The sequence below is a fragment of the Fukomys damarensis genome, unplaced genomic scaffold (assembly GCF_012274545.1).
Source record: "Fukomys damarensis isolate Sample0158 unplaced genomic scaffold, DMR_v1.0_HiC HiC_scaffold_4, whole genome shotgun sequence".
Classification (NCBI taxonomy): Eukaryota; Metazoa; Chordata; class Mammalia; order Rodentia; family Bathyergidae; genus Fukomys; species Fukomys damarensis.
In genome coordinates, this window is record NW_022900916.1 from 4,920,098 (window position 1) to 4,940,582 (window position 20,485).

Sequence of the window (20,485 nt, forward strand, 5' to 3'; positions counted from 1 at the left end):
GAAGACAGGTCACAACTGTGACCTCTCTGACTTCTCATATGAGACATGGCTCAAGTGCTCACGAAATATAGTTCATGGTTTCCTCTGAGGGTTCTTATCATTTTCATTTTGGTTTAAACCAAGCCATAGCCACATCAGAATTTCTAGGAATGGATTTGTGATTATATTTAACAACTGTTCGGCACGAAAGCAGTACTCTCAGAAAGCAGTCTGTTTCATGGAGTTTTTTCTTCTCTTAAGAACATAATCAAAAGAACAAAGAAATTCCATATTATTTGAATAGAAATGTCTTGAATGGTGCAAAAGAGCATTTCACCTACAGAGAAAATTGTGTCTACACTGACAGTTGATGGCTGTTTTTATTGTCACGATTCATTCTTAATCTCCACTAGCTACACAGGCAGATTTCAAAGTAAAGAAAGTTCAGTGAGCACGAGGCACTGATCATAGAGATGCTAGAATTCTGAGAATTTATGTATTTCCCTTTGGTATTCGTAGGCAGAGTGTCATTTCAATGACATTGCTTCCTGAAAGAGACAAAATGGAAAAATAATTTATTTTCAAATAATTTACAAAAAACATGTGAGCTTTATTAATATTGTGTTGAGGAAGTTAGTCAATTATTTGGCATAGGACTAGTATTGAAACGGTGTGTGTATTGAAACCAAGAATAAAATATTAGTAGAGGATAAGAAGACATTTTGGGTGCTATTGGTTTTCTTTTATGTTCAATCTATGAACTGTATTTTTTTTGCTTCATCTATTTTAACTAATTTTAAGTTGATGACTTCTGCTAATCAAATAAATTTGATATTACTGCAAATATGAAAAACGGAATCAAATACTATCACCATCAACTTTAATACCTCACTTACTTCATCTTACTTTAGCATAAAGGCAATAATTAAAATATCTATTAGCATAGCTGCATCGAAATTAGTTTATTACTGTAGAAGAAAAATGTTTTTTCCTGTAAGACTCTTTATGAAAACAGTAGAATTATGGAACCGAGACGATGTAGTTTTACATGAGTTGTTTACTATTTCAGAGCTTCGAGCCACCAAGACCTCGGAGTACTTCAGCCTGTCTAACCACCCATTAGACTACAGGATTTTACTCATGGATGAAGATCAGGACCGGATCTATGTGGGCAGCAAAGATCACATTCTCTCCCTGAATATTAACAACATAAGTCAAGAACCTTTGAGTGTGAGTTTCTCATTTTCATGGGGACAATCTTGATTGGTTGACCTTTTAGGGGTTTTTCTGGTAAGATTTTTCAAATATGGTGAAAGAAGAATACTATTCATTAAAGCAATATAAAATGTATGTCACTGTACATTAAGGGATTTAGCTCTAATTTCAAGAACTAAAAACTCTCCCTAATTCTAACAATATAAAACCTGGAGAAATACTTCCTGCACATGCATATCTAGGAAGGAAAAAGAAACATGAAGAACATCTCCACAGACAAAACAAAACAAAAGGTGAGGTTAAAAGAGACCTGGTGCGTCACCTGTATGTAATTCAAAGTGGGATTGCAAGGGATGCAGCTGTTAGATACACGGCTGTTGGAACGAGTGTGTAAAAATATCCTATTTTACAATGTGGATGTAAAACTGAGTTTGATGGGACTAAACAAAAAAAAAAAGGAGATCACTTATAAATTGATTACAGCAAGGGGTACTTGTGATGTCCATAAGAACAGTATGCTGAGAGCTCAGCGCAGTAACCTTTACTGCCAGACTGAAGAGTGTGCAGTGTGTCAGACAGACAGCACATCTTCAGAGGGAGAATCTCATCTCGAGGGCTTTATCCATGCTCTGTCAGCTGTGGAAATATTTAGGGACCCACTTTAAGTAAATCTACTACTCAGGCCCTGTGGTTAAGCAAAAACACTATTAAACTACATAGTACCATGAACAAAGTGCACTGTGATATAAGCAGTTGGGAAAACTGCAGCGTAAGTCAGGAAGAGTGAAATGTGCGTTATATTGTGCACATTCTACTAATTATGAACTTAATTTTAACATATGGCTAGTAAACGGGCATAGAGAAAAAACTGATGGAAGTAATACAAAGATAATTACTGTAACATAATGGAATATTAACTTGAGTTTATAACATGAAAGAGAAAAAAATTTTGAAATATAAATATAAATAACCCAGAGGAAATCTGTTAGCAAAAAGTAGGTGAAAAGCAATGAACCACCCTATACTGAGTGAGAGCATGCAAACTCTGTTTTCCTTTCTGAGCAGGTTTTCTGGCCAGCATCGACAATCAAAGTTGAAGAGTGCAAAATGGCTGGCAAAGATCCTACGGTAAGCAAAAAAAATAAATAAATAAAGTAAAATAAAAAAATAAACTGAAATATTTGGGCTTTCAGTCCCTCTACTTTTAGGGCAGCCAAGAATGAGACAAAGGTTTTAAATCTTTGGCTAGAAATACGTTAGAAATGTAAATGTGAAGAGACTAGAATTCTCACCATCTGTAATTTTGGAATTCTTGCCTGGATTAAAATTTCCTGCCTTGTTTTTATTATTTCATGCAGATACTTTGCATGATGGATTTCAGTAATAACCCTTGTTCCAAATGGATCCAACCTGCAGAATCCTCAGCAGGCTGCTGAAATAATGCTATTGCAAATGTCTGGAGAAGCTCCCAGATGCCGGGCGGGGGCTCTTCCAGAGATTCTCAGCAAAACACTAGTGTTTAGTTGGCACATTCCAGGGACATAAGTCACCAGTGACAAATGTTACTTTGTTAATTAAAAAATAGCTGCAAAACTACCATCCCGGCAGAGAAGAGTATTGATAAATGTTCGGCACAACACTTCTGCAAAGCACATTCCCTAAGTGTGATTCAGTAACGAGGGTCAAGTAAGAAATCTGTATTGATTTCTATAAATGTCTCCCAGACATTGACACCTTAAATTATTTGTAAATATTACAAAAGAAAAGCACGAAGCCTGTTGTTAGGGTGCACAAATCGTGCCACAAATCATGGATAATAATGTAATGGAAGCCAGTGTCAGAATCATCTCACAAGTAGTTGTGGACAGAGGTCCTACTCGTCACTCATAGAGTTTCTTAATTATTCATGAAATAAATACTGTCTGGACCCACATTATGGATCTGGCATTGTGCTGGTGCTAGAGACCTAAACTGTGTAAGAACAGACAAGGATCTGGGTTTAATGAACCTTATTATCTTGTTGGAAAAGTAAGTCTTAATTTAATAAGCAAGGAAGTACATGTTAATTAAAGGATGAGGGGGAAATATGGTCACTGGGTAGAAAATCTAGGAAATTTACACACAAGGTGTGGTCAAAAAATATGGTATGCATTTAAATCACTGAACATTTTTACAGAAAAAGAAATATTGCCATTAATCCCTTCAAAGTACTCCCTCACTTGGAACACACGTAGCCCTACTTCCTGCTGCTTCTGGGAGCAGTTCTGGAGTCCCCTTCTGTGTGAGTCGCAGGGTGCGTGCTGCCGTGGTGTACCAACTGAAGAACTCAGGATCCTAAAAACTTTCCAGCTTTCCAGTGTGACAAGATCTGTCACTCTAACTTCTGACTCTTCCTAAAAATCAAACTGAGCGTGAAAGGTAAAGTTTTAAAATCAAATCGGGACAAAGAAGCAGCCGACAGTGCAATGACAGACACTCACGAAAGAGGACTCCAGAGCTGCTTCCTGAAGCGGCAAGAAGGGTGGGATAAATGTGTTCTCAGTGAGGGAGATATTTTGATGGAGTTGATGGCGACATGTCTTTTACTGTAATAATTTTTAATTTCGACGTTGGCCGTATGTTGTGGTCACACCTCCAGGATATACACATCCCTGTCCGAGGTTGTAATAAATAAGTCTCCACTGTGTCAAAAGATGATGGCTGAGCATTTATATTGGAGCAGAGGCCAGAGATGCTGGCAGGCGTGAAATGTGTGCCTTAGTCTCGAGTGCTCCAGATTCCTCAGGCTAGACCAGTTTTGGGGAAGAAAAACTAACCTTTGTGGAAAGGACACTTATGTTCACTGAGTCAGTGTAAACTTCCAGAACGGTCTGGCTCAAGGAGGGGGGGAAGGACTGGGAAGTGTGGACTCCACGCACCACTCATGGGTGCTGAGCAAGGGAAAGTGCCCAGAGGGATCCAGACCCGGGCCCGATTTCTGGGTTCCACAGTTCACCTAATATGGGAAATTGAAAAGCAAGCAAAGGAAATCGGCCAGGAGATTTTTCTTTTCCCCCAAGATCCCAAGGATTTCCTGGACCAAAACCTGAAGAAAAAAATCCAGAAATATGTGGAGGAAATGTTCAAAAGAGTACATTGCACTGGGCTTCCAAAGATTCAATAGTAGAATGGTATATAATATTTTGGAGAATGATGTTTTGTCCCCTGAAGCTATTATTTCAGTAATTGGACACCAATTAAACTATTTTTTTTCCTCCTCATGAAGAGACATTTTCCAGGGATGTGTATCCGATCATTTCTTGCCGGTTGCCACAATTATATTCTGTGGTGATATAACAGAATTTATTGTCCTTTGTTCAAGACCATTGGCACAGCTCATTCATAGAAACTGCCACGGGCAGTACAGGCAGGGTCTAGATACTTTTGCATATTCTATGTCCAAAAAATTACCCTTCTCTTTCTGAAGAGTCTCAGCCAAACCATTTGACTTTACACTCCCTTGGGGAGAACAGGAGCCCTCTATTGTACGCTGGGTGATAATTAAAGCCGTCAGATGAAATCTTCAACGCATGCTCCCATTTTCCCATAGTTTTTTCATGCTGGGCAATATCTGTAGATTCTTCCTGTACAGCCAGGAAACAACTCGGGAAGGGCTCTCTTCTGGGTGCTTTTAGGACTCGGCTGGACAGGTTTTGTTTGCTGCACATCACTGCAGAGTACCGTGAAGTAATACCCAAACTGATTTTTTCAAATACTTATTCTCTCTAAGTGGAAGAAGAAGAGATCTAATAAATCCATCCATTTTCTTCTGGGCTGTAAGTGAGTTGGATTTCCAGAGAAGTACCTTTTAATTAGCCACAAAAATAAGCCAGTGGGAGAAAAATAATGTGAAATAGATCTTGGAAACTTCTACAGAACAACTTGTTTTCATTTTACGTACCAGTGAAACCACGTATTTCAGAAAGTCTTCATAGGATTCAAATGAATGTCGTCTAGTAATTTAATACTTAATTTTTAAAAACCTGGGAGTGGAAAAGTTTCCTTTGCATGCAGCAGTTATTGTGAAGAAACTAGAGGTGAATAAAGGCTCCATTTCAGAGCCCTTCCTGCACAGCGGGGGTGACAATGACGTGTACAGTAATTGCGGGATACTGATGTCCAGCGTTTCGTGGAACAGGAGAGGCACTGTTCTAACTGCTTTACTTAGTCCTGATAACAGTGCTACAAGGTAGACATTTCTGTCACCACCCACATCTTTAAGATAAAGAAAGTAAACTACTAAGAGAGGGGAATTTACTCAAAGCGCCTGGGACATTCTGTGCCTGATCCAGGACGCAATGCTCTACGTCCTGCACCCTTTGCCACTAAAACTGGCACCTCCCTAGGAGAAAGTGGCCCACACTGAGAGCACAGGCAAAACCTCAAGCACAGTGCAGCTGGAATATTTTGGAAGGCTTCAGCAGACTTGGAGAAAATCCTATAAGATCCACTGTTAACCTTTTCCCCTATTTTGTTTCAATGACACCGAAATTCAAATAGACCTCGTGCGCTCCCTCTCTCTCCCCGCAGCATCTGGTGTATGTCACATCTGAGTGCCTTCTGCTTTATCTGATTATCTTCTGGTGCTTTTAGCGGGGAAAAGATGCGCTCGACCCGTCCTTCTGGGTGGGAGTGTGTGTGTTGGTTCCCAGGAGAGCTTCCTCCCCCCAGGGGTGCCCCGACACAGGCCAGCACTCTGCTGCTGCATGTTGATGGGAAGTGCACCCTCCTGATTGGAAGGCCTTCTCGACCAGTGTCATCACCCCCATGCCCAGCTCTGTGCATGGACAATTCTTAAAATTTGAAGAGCTCTGAATCAATGGAGTTGGACACGGTTAAACACGGGGCTCTACTCCAAGCGATCTTCAGGGGCTGGGCATGCGACACAGTGCCTCTGACAAACGTCCATTCACTCTCTCAGAGCAGTGAGTTTGGAGAAAATTCGTAAGCGTATAGTTCAGAAGTATGTTTCTATTAAATGTCTTTAGCTCATAGAAATATTAATCACCTGTCAAGCAAAATATAAAGTAGTGGCAAATAAAACCCATACTGTTTTAACAATTGAAAGGGAAAATAAAACAGGATCAAGCCTTCCTTAATCTTTCAGATTTTTTAGTTGTGTCAAATTCTAATCGAGCTTATAAAAAAATTAACAATTATGAGATGAGAATGCAATATAACGTAAATGTGATCCCAGGTAATACGTACCACAACCCTATAATACATAAGATCTACAATATAGATAAATGGTAGAAATAGAGCAAATTTTCAGCTTCAGCTAACGACATTAAAACTTATTTTCCATTTCTCTCCCTTCCCCTCTGTGCTAATCAACTTTTCTTAACTATAATGAAATAACTGAGGCAGGGTAACCTTATGAACTAAAGAAGTCATTAAGCTCTCAGGGATGGGGGTAAAAAAGCACAGCACTGGGCTTGGCTCTTGTCTGTGGTGGCCTTCCTCACGGAAGGATCTCGAAGTGGCACAGGAAGTGTGTGTGTGTGTGTGTGTGTGTGTGTGTGTGTGTGTGTGTGTGTGTGTGTCCCTCTTATTAGCAAGCTACTAGGAGTTTTAATCATGAGAGTTGTACCCAGATGACCTAATCTCTTTCCAAAACCACCAGAAGGGCTGGGGATTTAGCTCAGTGGCACAGCGCCTGCCTTGCAAGAACAAGGTCCTGAGTTCAACCCCTGGTACCAAACAACAACAACAAAAAACCCACCAGAGTCAGTTTGAGTGCTGCCCTGTGACACTGAGGAGTAAACCCCCCAACCAAGCCAGCGTGCTCAGGTACCCGCCCAACTCATGGCACTCTGCAAACCCACGTCCTGCTCGCTCTGTTACTTCTAAATGCTAATATTTTATTCAAGCAGTAATTTGAGTATAGTCAATAGCACATGTTGTCAAACGTATCTGATGATCTAAGATTTAATGAATGAAACAGGGAAATACTTAGGAGATCATGAAAAAATTAATCCATGATAGATAGAGAGATACAGGCATATATACGTGATATGCACACAATGTCAATTTTTATTTATTAATTACTTAATATCAGTTTCCTTACTTATGTAACTAGATGATCCTATACTCCTTTAAGATTCTTTAGGAATCTCTGCCACAATTCCTGGCCGTTATCCAGTAGGTATAGACCAAGAAAGAAAAAAAAAGTATCCTTTTTTAACAGCATAATATGAACCTCATAGAATCAATATTTTTAAAGCCCATTTACCTCTGCTCCCAGATATATTTTAAAAACATATATTTTCATATTACTTAAGCAATATATGTTCAATATAGAAATCTTTAAAAGTCCAGAAAAGAACATACAAAGTCACAGGAGACAAACCATCTCTTCTTAGCTATTTAACCCTGGAGACTTAACTTCTCTGGGCCTTGCTTTCCTTATCTGGGACGTGCCAATCACAGAGTCTTATTTGGCTATTCAGATAATCAGTGAGTAACATACGCATAGAGCTAAAATAATGCTATATAACACACAGTAAACACTGAAATAAATCGTGTTACAGAAGCACGGCCACTCCCAGTGCTAGAGAGTGCATTCTCCCAGGGTGTTCTTATACAGATGTGTGCCCACACATGAAATGAAATGTTATCATACTCTGCATAAGGTGAGCTGCCTTACTGGTCCACCAAGAAGAGAATGAAACAATGGAAAGAAAGCATTCTGTTCTCTAAAATCTCAAGTTTTTTTCCCCTGTCCGCTTTCCACTTCCCACGGTCTATATGTACAATATAAATAAAAATGTTAAGGGAAAAATCTAATATGTGAGAATCTGACTCCCTTTATTCATATATAGCTCACAACCCGTGTTATCATTGCCATTTCGCAGATGGAAAGACAGGGTCACGGAAAGTCTGCCTAACTGCCGCAGTTTCTAACAGCCGGGCAAAGGTGCAGCTGGGGTTCGAACTCGGGGCATGTGGCTCTCAGATCTGAATGAATAACGTCTCTCTGCTGCCCACCTGAGGACAGGATGGGGGCGGACGGCCACGTCCGTTTACCACTGTCTTGGCTCCTCAGCACTCCTCCCGCGGCGCAGGCACCATCCCGTCCTTACTTCTTCGCCTAGGCTTTTGATCGCGCTGCTTCCTGCTGGAATTCCCTCCCTTCACAGTCCCCGCCTTCTGCAGGACCAGCTCCAGTGCCGCCTCTGCCTCAGGCTTTGGACCACAGGAACACAGTATCTTCTCCTTGCTGACGTCCGCAGTACCCATCACTGCCTGCTTTGCTATTCTCTTCTTTCTTTGAAAACAGGAAGTTGCTCTGTCCCTCCCAGTGCTGCGAACACCGAGGGCAGTGCTTTGCACAGAGCGAGTTGAGGAAATATTTGTCGGCTGTGACGACACAGCGGCCTAGGTAGTCTCCCTGGCGGGGGCTCCCAGGGCAGGCCTGGGACTTCATCATCCCTAGAGCGCTCCCGTTAATCTCTCTGGGACCCGACTTCATCATCACTTAAGTGGTATTTAGAGCATCGCTGAGAATTTACGCAAGCCGCATCTAAGTGTGAAAAGATTTATAAATGTTAAAATATGTTGAAAGAAGTCTAAAAAGTTACTGACATATTAATAACTGTTACAAAAACAGTCTTGGATTCCTCTCACACACAGTGGCAACTATAATGTGACAGACCACAAGCCCAAAATTCAACTTAGGACTTCATGTATTTGAAAATCTGCTCTGTAGTTTCTACCTCTGTGACCTCGGGCAGGGAAATTAAGAAAACTTTTAAGCTTTATTTTTCTAAAGAGACATAGTTGTAATAATGGTAATAATTATAATAATAATCTAATGAATTCGTATGAGTATAGAGGTATAGAGCCTGTATGTAAAATATAAAAATATTTTTTCTTCTTTTCTTATAATATCAGGGATCCATGAAAGTAAATTGTCCACAAAACCCAAAATGAGACATTAAAAGAATTAGATTGAATTCATGTCTTGTGGGAAAGTATTCTGTACAGAACCCCAGAAGCACTAGCCTCGAAGGTGAAAAATGTAAGCACAAGTCTCCTTGCTCACAGATCTTCTTAACATAGCATATTATATACAAACCATACTCTATCCACATGTCTCTCCAGGGAGTCGTGTTATCATCTGCACTTACACAGTCAACCTCTATAAACAGGTGTCAAGATACAATGACAGTGTATATTTCACAAAAATCCTTACTGTCTCAACATGCAAATAAAATGTACAGTCTGGTCTGGAAAGATTAATTTCTTTGACAGTACAGCTCATGACTGGTTATTTATTAATGAAAAAGCTATAACAGAAACATCTGTATGAAATTAGTATGTATGAAAAGAAACAAATTAGCTGACAAGTAGAAATGAATATAAAAAATGAGGAAAAAAGCAAAATAATCTTGACTTTAAATGAATCTTGACTTCAACTTCAATAAAGTTTGCATCGTTTGACTTTTGCAGTAATGTAAATAATAGATATAAGTTAGCGTCTCAAAAGTAGCGCATACCTAAAAGAATAACGAGGCAATGTGTGGTCTGACAACTCAGGCAAAAACTGTTGATCTTTGAAGCATTTCTCGTTCATGAAAATTCTTCCTCTGTGGCAAAAATTATTTCCACTAATGTGCTTTGAAAGAAAGCGGTTTTTTGAAGGGCCAACAGTCAATCTTGGGCTGGATCAATTTATAATCAGCAATGGAGGGAGAGCCCAGAGAATGTGGGCCAGGCAGGTTAACCCGGCCACTGTGAATTTAAGGACTCTTACACCTCACGCTCGATTTGAGATGAACGTGATCACTTGTGCTGCATTTTTGGATGAGGAAATGACTCCCCAGTGGGGAGCTGTTCTGTCAGGTGAGAAGGGAGGTTCTGTGATGGGAAGGTGCCTTTCAGGGGATCATGGGTACGTACAGAGAATGAATCACTCCTGAGGAAGGCAACAGTCACACTGGCACTTTTGTTAGCTGTATTCCCCAAATGTAAGGATGAGTCCTGTCTGTCACTGTGTGCTCACAGCGAGGAGGAGGGTAAGGAAGGCCGCTTTTACTAGAAACGAGTTTGTGTAATCTGAGTGTTCATGTACGAGGCAATGACGTGTAAAGAGTAAGTTTATAAATACCAGAATAGAAACGTATATGGTACTATATATGAAATGGCACCACATGAGGTAGGTATTTTCAGTACAACCTGAGGTGGATTCCTACTTTCCTAAAATTAATGTAATAAACCATTTTTCTCTTATCATTTCCTCAATGTTATCACCTATCATATGGGGGAAAAGAACAGAAATAAAAATGCACAGCCCAATACATGTAAATTCTATTTACTTCACAATGGCACGTGTACATTTGAGAGCATTTTCACTTGAGCCTCTAGACTTGGGAAACACTTACATAGAAACAGAAAAACTAGGCCACTGTGACAACCTTGCTTAGCTGAGTAGGTTGCTTGTCGGTAGTGGTACGGTTTGTCCAATGTTCTCGACTATGTGGGAGTCTTTTCCCTCTTATGGCATTGAATGCTAATGATTGACTTGGTACTTCCAGGAGCCTAGTCACGAGCCCCAAATCCCCTTTGTGAAGTACACATAGTTTCTCAAGGATATGGAAAGATAGATCCATCAAGAGCGGCTATCACCCGTTGTTATGGGTCACATACAATCTCAAGTTAACATAGTGAGTAGAAGTAGTGACAAAAGGCGTGAAGTCACTAACTGCTCTCCTGTCTGTTCCTCCAGCACGGCTGTGGGAATTTCGTCCGTGTAATTCAGGTTTTCAACCGCACCCACTTGTATGTGTGTGGGAGTGGAGCTTTCAGCCCTGTCTGCACGTACGTGAACCGAGGCCGGAGATCCGAGGTAATGTGGCCTTTACCATTCCTCCTTTTGATGTTGATGTTGAACAGTGTTGGCTATCTTACCTAAAGTACAGTAAAAATTTACTGCACACAGTTTCTATTAAATGTAAAGAAAACTTAAGGAAAAGGAGACAGAGAAGTAGGAAGCAGGGAGAAGTTCAAATAATTCTCCAAAGAATACATTCCGTGGTTCCAAAAAGATTTCAATATATATGCTAGCTTGCTTCATTTGTGCTGCTAGGTCCTCTTAGATGACTGAAAAGAAAGTTTTGTGCTGTTATCTATTTGTTCCTTTTTTGTGGGAATCTTTTTTGTCTATGACTTGTACTCTTAACATTTTGGCCATTCTTTTAAGATTATGGTACACAGTGTGCTAACTAACATTATTCTTTAATTAATTTGTTATGGAATTTGGCTTTTTTTCATAGAAGTAAGAAGACTGTTTCTTAAATTTTTTTCTTTATTAATATCTACTTTTATTACATAGCTATAAATAAATAAATTTGGAAATATTACTATCCTTAGGCTATTTCATGTTTTTAAAACACCAAGTGTATTAACTTTTATCTGGCAATAAACTTTCAATATATACTCTTCTGCCTTCAATCTAAACACATGTGTTTGTATGTGTAAAAGCTGTAAAAGAATGCAAATATTATATGACTCTGTAAAGCACTGAAAACATTAGATTATACAACTCTTGTATTATGCACTTACTTTCTTAAACTTATTTTAACTAATTCTTACTTGTCTTTCAAATTCAATAACCCTTATGAGGTATTGACCTATGTATAGAGAAAGATTCTGAAAAGAACTTTGTGAATGCATGAACCAGACGTGCACTTAAGACCAACACTGCCCTGCACTCAGCTACATGTTCCTGATTCTTTCAGGAGTTAAAATGGTATGGACACGAAGAAATGGTGTTTGTAAAAGACTAGGTAAATACATAGCCACTGTGTGGTCAAGCAGAAGGAATAGAAGGCCGGCTGACCTTCAGCTGTGCAGTTGAAGGCTCTGTTTACTATCTCCGTCCACAAGTGTCGGCTGAGGGCTACACAGAAGATAGAGCAGTTTTCCTCATTCTCTGAGTCAGACTCATTGTTTTACTTGTTATAACCATTTTGAAAACTGAAATTCTTTCAGGCGATCTTTCTTTGTTTCATTTTACAACACACATTTAAAAGTCCAGTTCTTACGCAGTATCTCCATTTATTTTGGAACTGAAAATAGTGGAAAGATTAAATGTTGCTACTAAGATACTGCATGAAATTTATTTTCCTTTCACATGAGTTAACCCACTTTGGTACTCAGGAACTAGAACAGCCTTTGCTTTTGTATTCCATTTTTATTAAATGATGTTGTGAGACTAAGAATTTGTACACATACATTTTGATGCGTTAAAAATCATTTAGAAATGACTGAGTCATGATTGCTGAGCCCAAGTGGAGGCATTTCCAGGTGAGGTTGTGGATGCTATGAGATGTTAATATTCTTATGGAGGAGTTATGCTTCTTGGACAAGTCAGCTGGCTGCCTTGAGCTCGTCCTGAGGACCCCATGCCGGGAATCCATTGATTAAATAAACTGCCCACAAAGTCTGCAGTCTGTCAGATGCTCCCCGAAGTCTGTGCTCACTGCACAGGCCAACAACAACATCAGAGCAGTGTTCAGACCACAGGTTTTAAATAAAATCATTTTCCCATGTGCAAACTGCCCACTACGCACGTGAAGGTTTAATTAGAAAGTCTGCCCACAAAATCATCTCCTTTGTAGAGCCAGCGGGGAAGAAATTATAATCACTTTGCTAAACATGAACTACATCAGTCTCACTTCAAAAGACACCTTTCAAAGGTGGAAGCATCTCCATCAACTAAAGTAGTCACTAAAATAATATGGGAAACAGTAATATCTTAAATGATATGGGAATGAGGTACAACGGGGATATGAAAGATGTATGATTTTCAAGTGCTGTGTTTGCCTGTACAGCCGTGGCATCGTTTTAGTCTATTTTCCCTATAGAAACCATCGTGTAAATACGGAACTAGACAGTTTTGTCAAACTTTGCATGCACTTGTATTCTTATATTTCTGGATTACCGATCCCCTCGCAGGTAATGATCACAGCACAGGACTCGTTTTGTCCTGAGAGAGTCCTCAGGCTGCTCAGCACTAACACTGGGCTTCCCACGGATCCTGATCACACCCCGTGTTCTTCCTAAGACACAGCCTCCTGCATACCTTCAAACCGATGTCAGAGTGAACTCGGTCAGGCTGGCACACTTCCTCCCTTCTCAGTTGGTTTCTTAGTCATCTCCCTCCACCTCTTTACTGCTTATCATTATAAAAGCTCGGGGGTCCTCACTTGGGAGCCAAGCTTTCACCTGGAGCACTGTGGGCTCCAGCTGTCCCCATCCTTGGTTTCTCGGTGGACTCAGAGCTCCTTGGAGCACCCACCGTGCCCACCTAGAGCCCATGCTACGTCCAGACCCATTGCAGTTCTTCTCTTCCAGCTACTGTGCTTCTCTCCTGTCTTGTGCTTCTGGAAAAAAAGATAAAGCAACACAAATAAGCCATGACCACAAAGTAAGGAGCAAAACATTAAAAGAAAACAACCCAGAGATTAATTCATTTTGCTGCACACTTTTGAAATATTACCACATCCCACCCCTGGTTAGTTTTATCAGATGTCCCCACGCCATAACGTGAGCCTCTGACCCTGCCACTCCTCACGCAGATTACTTTACCTTTGTTCCATCAGCGATATCATGGGCGCCCGCATTATCCCCGTCCTTGTCGGGGCAGCTGTCTCCAGACTATGCCATTTCAGTGTCTGTCTGTGCATTTTCCTTATCGATAAATCCCTGCCACCTACAAACTTCGCTATACTTAATATCCTCATTTCTCTTCCGTTTGCCCCCTAATTAAAAATGAAGATTTTGTTATGTTTCCTTAACATGTTGTTTTTGTTCTACACATTCGTGCTTCCCTCTTGCACTCTGTCACCAGACCTCTCCGAATGTCCTCTCATGCGCCTGCTGTCCCTGTCTTTGTTGAAGCTTTCTAACACAGCTTGCACTTCAACATGAAGACCAAACCCGGCTGCCTTCTCCAAGGCCAATCCATACTTTAAATTTGGGACATGCCCTCTGTAATCAATGCATTTATTGACATCTTTGACCGTAGGGCATTTTCTCCCACCTTTGTTCTAATTTTTTACTATCTGCTTTTTTCTCTTATTGACTCAGCGCACTAATGTTATTTGTTTAATGAGAACCAAGGTAGAAATAATCCATGTCAAAACTCTCAGTCTCCCTCAAATATTGATCTTTCTCGTGTGTCAAAAGAAAAATAGCTAGCACGGTCCTAACCAGATGGGGGTAGCAACAGAATTTTGTTGGTCTGTGGGTTGTGTTAAAGTGATCTGGGGTGACGGGAGGGGTTGGGAGAGCTGTGGAGAGATCAGCAAGGGACTTCAGGGAGTAGGTGAAGAAAGCAATTACTGTTCTCAGGGAGGGCCAGAGAGACAAGGAGGCACCAAATACGGAATGGCGCAGGTGATGTCTGTGGATTCTGATGTAGAAAGGTAACTCTCTAATGAAACAGGTGGTGAGGTTTTTACTGCTTGTTACATGGTTGCCAGAAACTGAGACCAGAAGCTGTGAAGAGGCCCTGGTTGGAGTAGAGTATGAGTTTAGGTTTGGTCCGTTAAATCTGAGATGCCATTGAAAGATGGCAAGTAGAACACCAAGTGCCCAGCTGAATATGAAAGCGGATATAGGAATGTGTGACTTCTTGTTTTTTAAAGAATAACTGATGCCCCAGAAAGCTATAATTTGATCGCACAGCAAGAATGTAGCAGAAGAGTAGCTATGAGAGAATTGGGAATATCCTAACTGTCGTGGTCCAGCAAAGGGAAGTGGACTTTAAAAAGGAAACGTAGAAGCAGCAGCTTTGGAAGCAGGAGAAAAAGCAGGAGAGACTGTTGGTTTGGGGACTAAAAGTGAGCTATTTAAAAAAGAAAGGAATTGCTTGATAACCCCTCCCTCTGTTTGTAGACCTGGTCTTGTTAAACCACTCAGGCTGGACTCAGAGTTGCACTCCTCCCTCCTTGGCTGCCAGATGAGCTGGGATTTCAGGTGTGTCACCGGCACCTCACGGAGAGGGTTCTGTAAACCACTAGGAATACGGATTGGCTGAGTTCAAGAGCATGAGCACCAAGCCAGTGTAGGACTCTGCTTCCAGTACTGGGGGAGGCTGAGGCCAGGGGATCTCTCAAGCCCACCAGTTCAAGACCAGCCTGGGGGTTATAGGGAGACCGTACCTCAAACAGAGAAAACAAAAATATCTTTAACATCTTTGTCATACAGTGTGTTAGCAAAAAGTGTTTCAAAAGAAAAATCAAGGTTAGATGATCAGTTAAAGGGGATACAGAATAAAGTAAGAAGCTGGGCAATGGAGATGAATAGATCTATGGTCTCTGAAAAACATGGTTCACAGGAGTGATGTGTGAAATCTGGCGGGGTAAAAATGATGATATTGAGTATCCAGTCAATAACACTAGCACGCACGTGTGTGTGTGTGTGTGTGTGTGTGTGTGTGTGTGTGTCTGTAGAAGGAACAACAGAAGGGAAAACAACAAGTGCCTAAAAATATTGGTTAAGATGAAAATCAAAGCATTGGTTTAAGTATCAACTTTAAAGTCAGAAAAATAGCTCCGGTCGTGTATTAGTGGGGTGTGTATGCCTGTAGTGAAAAGTTGAAGATGTTTCACTTAAGGGCTTCAGTTTGTCGGTACAGTAGTTGGAAATAATAAGAGCGGAGAACATTATGAGATCAAATGAGATAGGATTTGTAGTGGCAAAGGACACGTTTTAGCGGCAGAGCTGTTTTAGCTGGTGGAAGCGTCTTTGAAAGCTGGCTCAGTGTCCGTGTGGCGGGATCAGTCAGAGCTGGTGGCGACAGTTCTGTACTATGTTGAATGTACTTTCGGGGTGCTTTGTGTAAAGTGTAGGGGCTTGGAGGCCGGTGTGGAGAGGCAGAGGTTACGACCGCGTGCAGCATGGGGATGCGAGGGGTGATAGTGCCAGACGGTCTCAGGCAGGGCAGCGCAGACTGGTTGCCGACTGGGCTCCGTCCCTGCTCTAGCCTGCGAGCTGGGTTGGGTTTCTACCGGTGATTGGCAAACAGACAGAGTGAGGGGCCATGAAGTGCGTTTCACTTTTGCTTTCGTCCCCTTTCGCCCCCTGACCTTGCGCAAGCCACATTTTCACCGTCCCTGGAGTGAATTTGTGAACGAGGAGAATGCCACAGGCTTGGGCTGGGATTCTTTTTAAAGCACCATCACCGTGTGTTGACCTAGAATCAGCACACCATGCTCCTCCATGTGACAAAAATGTTTATTTCAAGGATTCAAACTGCCACAATTCTACAAAACTAAAAATGTTCCCAAACCAATTTCAAATCGATCGCTGTGCTCTACTGATTGTCACTATAATAATTATTTCACATTTCTGCTGCTCTAACCCTGACTGCGGAGACCATGGCATGGTGGATTATTATGGTCCAGTTTCCGGAATGGCACGATAGGAAAGGAACCCATTTTCCTGAATCTGGTATCTGTTTTGTGTCTTATTCCCAGGCTTCCTGAAGCTCAAGACAAGATGAAACCTTCTTAGATCAGTGCTCTCTGATCCTTTTATTTCCATGCATAAATATTACTGAGCCTATGTTTCTTCCTGAGAATTGTTAAAAACTTTAGCTTAATAATCAAGGCCTCCCATCATCTGAACAGCCAACAAAAGGGAACATTTCTCCCTTATTTTTAGTGGTAGTTTGCACAAAGAAAAAGGTAAATATTTTTACCAAGATGTCCCCCTCAGGGCCACATGACCACCGCATTTCAGGTGCAGCCTATTAGCTCTGGCTTCTGCTTTTTCTATTTCCTTAATCTCCTTAATGCTTCTGCCAAACATGCAATGCCAGCTGACATGCTGTAACTGTATTTATTTTCTTGATGTTCTGTCTTCCTTGTTCGGTCATAAATTACTCCAGGACCAAGTTTTTGACTTTTGCTTATTGTATCTCCTGCGATTAATGTAGCATCTGGCACCTGGTAGATATAAAATAAAATTTTTCTAAATAAGTAAATAAATAAATAGATAAGGAACTAAATGACATTTAATCTAAACTATTATGCCTGAATCCTGTACAGTGTTTTATTTAACAAAGTAGTGACAAAATTATTATTTTTAAAAAAACCTGTGTTAGAAATATGTCAGTCTTTCCCTACCTTGTTCATGGGTGGGTGATGTTCAACCCTTCTAATAACGAGCCTCGATTTCCACGTGATTTCAGTGATGTTGATTTGAGGGGACCCTGGCAGGTCGGCTCCCTGGAGAGGGAAATAGGTGAGCACCACCCAGTGAGGCTGCTGCGTTTGCAGACAGATTCTCCTTTCCTCATGAGAGTGAGCCTTACTCAGTATGGCCAATTGGGAAGGCACCAGCAACCCAGGAGAAGCCTGTTCTTTTCGGTGTGCTTTCTCTTATTAAAGAAAACAAACAAACATTTTTAACCAGATCGTCTTTACTGCTCGGCATGATACTTACTGTATTATTATTCCTGTATATTTTTTTCTGCTACAAAGGACCAAGTTTTCATGATCGACTCCAAGTGTGAATCTGGCAAAGGTCGCTGCTCTTTCAACCCCAGCGTGAACACTGTGTCTGTCATGATCAGTAAGTAGAAGATAAAGAGGGGGTGGGAACCAGTAAGGAAGACCAGCGTGACACCCGCACGGACTCAGACAGCTCTCCATGGCTCCTGTAGTTGTTTCTCTAGCATTAAGTACAGATGAAATACTGTACACACAGTACAGCATTTCAGTAAGCGTTCTCCCTGCTGAATCTGCTGGCCTCTCAATGAGAAAGAGCGACGTGCATCTGGAGCCAAACCCTTCTCTGTGGATGGCTCTAACAGTCACTCTGAGGACATCCTCGGTCCCCATCCCTGGCTGACACACACGGGGTCCCCTCAGTGTGACAGGGAGTACCCCAGGTGGACTGGTAACGCATCTCCGAGTGCAGTACGCCATCGAATGTGCAAGTGCTTTTATCCTCTTTCCTTTCGCATGTTTTGTCAGTGGCAAAATTTCATCTTTTGACACTAGAACAGATGAAAAATTAGTTACCGTGTTCAAGTGCTTGCTTAATTCAGTTAAGCACGTAGCCCTTCGCTCTGTGTCATATTAGGAGCTTGGTTAAAGCGGGTTCATCTAGCCCTGACTGAAATGTGAGCTGGGACCTTGGCCATGCATTTATCACATCCGGTCATTCCAGCAGCTGGAAGAAGTCAAACGGAAGTCCTTCATTCAGACAAAAGGTAGAAAGGTTTAAAGCTGTCGACTATCCAATTACATCTGATGCTGAACATTCTCAGAGGCATTGCAAATACTATTTATCATTAGTTGGATTTTGAAAAGCTGCTTCTCTATTAGAATGGGAACTTTATTCTTATTTGAAATAAAAAATATAAGAAAATGATAGGTGCTAAAGTTAAATGGTATGCATTTTCATTTGTTTCAAATTAAAGGCTGTGAATGTAACTTTCGAAGATGTTAACACAGTAAAAGGCTGGCCCATTGCTATCCATTGAATATTGATTACAATAAAAATGGTTAGAACTCGATATGTTTTCTTGCTAAAATGTCATAAGTCATTTAATAGTTTTGCCTTCTAAAAATTGAATTTGTTTGCAGAATTAGTTAGATGTTGACCTGCTTGGTTTTGCAAGGGCCTAAGACTTGAAAAGCTCACTTGTTCTTATTTTACCTTTTCATATTTTGATCAGCTATTACAATGCTTATTATCAAAGAAAGTGACCTTAAACGATTTGTATCACCCAAAAACTGAAGAAGAAACAGAATGTTTATAAATGTGTGGTTATTACTTCATTTGTCTTGCTATTGATTCCTCTAAAATTATACCCAATAGTTTTTGTGATAATCTCATTTTGCATATTATAGCTTTTTTCACTTCCTTTTGACTGCACTGCACTAAATGATATGAGTTGGTTAAAATGATGTTTTCTATTCTGTACTAAGAAAAATTAATAATTAGAAGAATTTCAGATTTCACAGTCACATTGTAGCATCTCATAGCTGTGCATGTTCAGTGTATTTTTGCTATTTTTATTCCTTGTTGTGGTACATAAAAGAACTCAAATGTTTTCATGAAAATGACCTACCATGAAATTCCTGAAGCTTATAAATCAGAGAAAGTACAACTGGAAAGCTAAATATTTTTGGATTAAAGTTAAAAGGCACAAGTTTATTTTTACATAAAACCTTGCAAAGAAATTCTGAAAAAGAAGAATCTTTTAAACCCAATTCTTGCCAAAGTGACATTAAATAATTCTCACTAATGCAAAATAAAGCAGGAACTACATAACCTGTTACTAAAATCACTTAAAATGTAAGGCAAGAAGCAAAGCCCACTGGGCATGCAAGCCTGTGTGATTTTTAGTACGTAACTAATGAGAGGATTAAGTACACCGTACCCCAACCTGTGGGTCCTCTTCCATCGAAACAGATGTGGTAATGCAGAGCGGTGCTAATCAGTCTATTGAACAGTAGGGCTCGGCAGTCCACAGTTTTAGGATTAATTGCTTATGACGAAATGCAGAATAATCAACCACAAAGTGATCCCCACGGAGCAGCCAGCTCTGTGTGTGTTCACGCCCTACAAGGGTTCTCAGCATTTTACGTTGCCCAGTTACCCACGAAGGCTGTCCTGCGCAGGCTGTGCTCTCCCTGCAGCGTTTCTGCGGCTCGGGCCCCTGGCACTCAGGAGCCGCGGGTGACCAGGCGCAGCCACACCAGCTTGGGTGGGGGTCCGGCACGAGCTGGGAGTGCTCACGAGAGGCAGGCGGTCTACTGCCCTTCTGGTCCGTCCACCTGGGATTCCCACTGAGGAGCAGCAGGTGCAAGCGCTTTGGAGGGCACAGCTGTCCGTGGGCGCCTCCCAAGGGCGGGGCCTGGGCTGCAGTCGGGGCAGAGAGGCAGGTGTACAGGCAGGGCCAACCCTGGGCGTCCTTCTTCCTAAAACAGACCCGGGGCTGCTGTTCTGAGCAACTCAGTGCTTACTGAGCTTTGCTGTGGTAAAGAGGAAGAGGCGTCTTCACGGCGAGTCGCCTTTCAAAGTCATGGTACAGAGGCTGGAACATCTGCGGGAGAGCCGCTCATCCTCACGGGTTGTTCTAAATCTTCTTTCCTGTCACTACATTCTATTTTTTTCGACTGAGTTACAATTGAAAAAGCATACTATGTTTACATACTGGGACCCTTATAGCCCTGGAGATCTAAACAGAGTCCACCAAAAAAAAAAAAAAAAAAAAAAAAAAAAAAAA

General features: G+C 41.1%; 1 protein-coding gene across 1 annotated transcript in view; it reads left to right on the plus strand.

Moving 5' to 3' along the window:
* The first annotated feature begins 1,041 nt into the window (after positions 1-1,041).
* Positions 1,042-20,485, plus strand: part of Sema3c (semaphorin 3C) — a 70,584-nt gene continuing 51,140 nt past the window's right edge. Inside the window, exons 1-4 of the mRNA XM_010637141.2 lie at positions 1,042-1,209; positions 2,260-2,322; positions 10,961-11,080; positions 17,727-17,817. Coding sequence (XP_010635443.2) covers positions 1,120-1,209; positions 2,260-2,322; positions 10,961-11,080; positions 17,727-17,817 — 364 coding nt within the window. The 5' untranslated portion in view covers positions 1,042-1,119. The remainder of the gene's footprint in view (positions 1,210-2,259; positions 2,323-10,960; positions 11,081-17,726; positions 17,818-20,485) is intronic.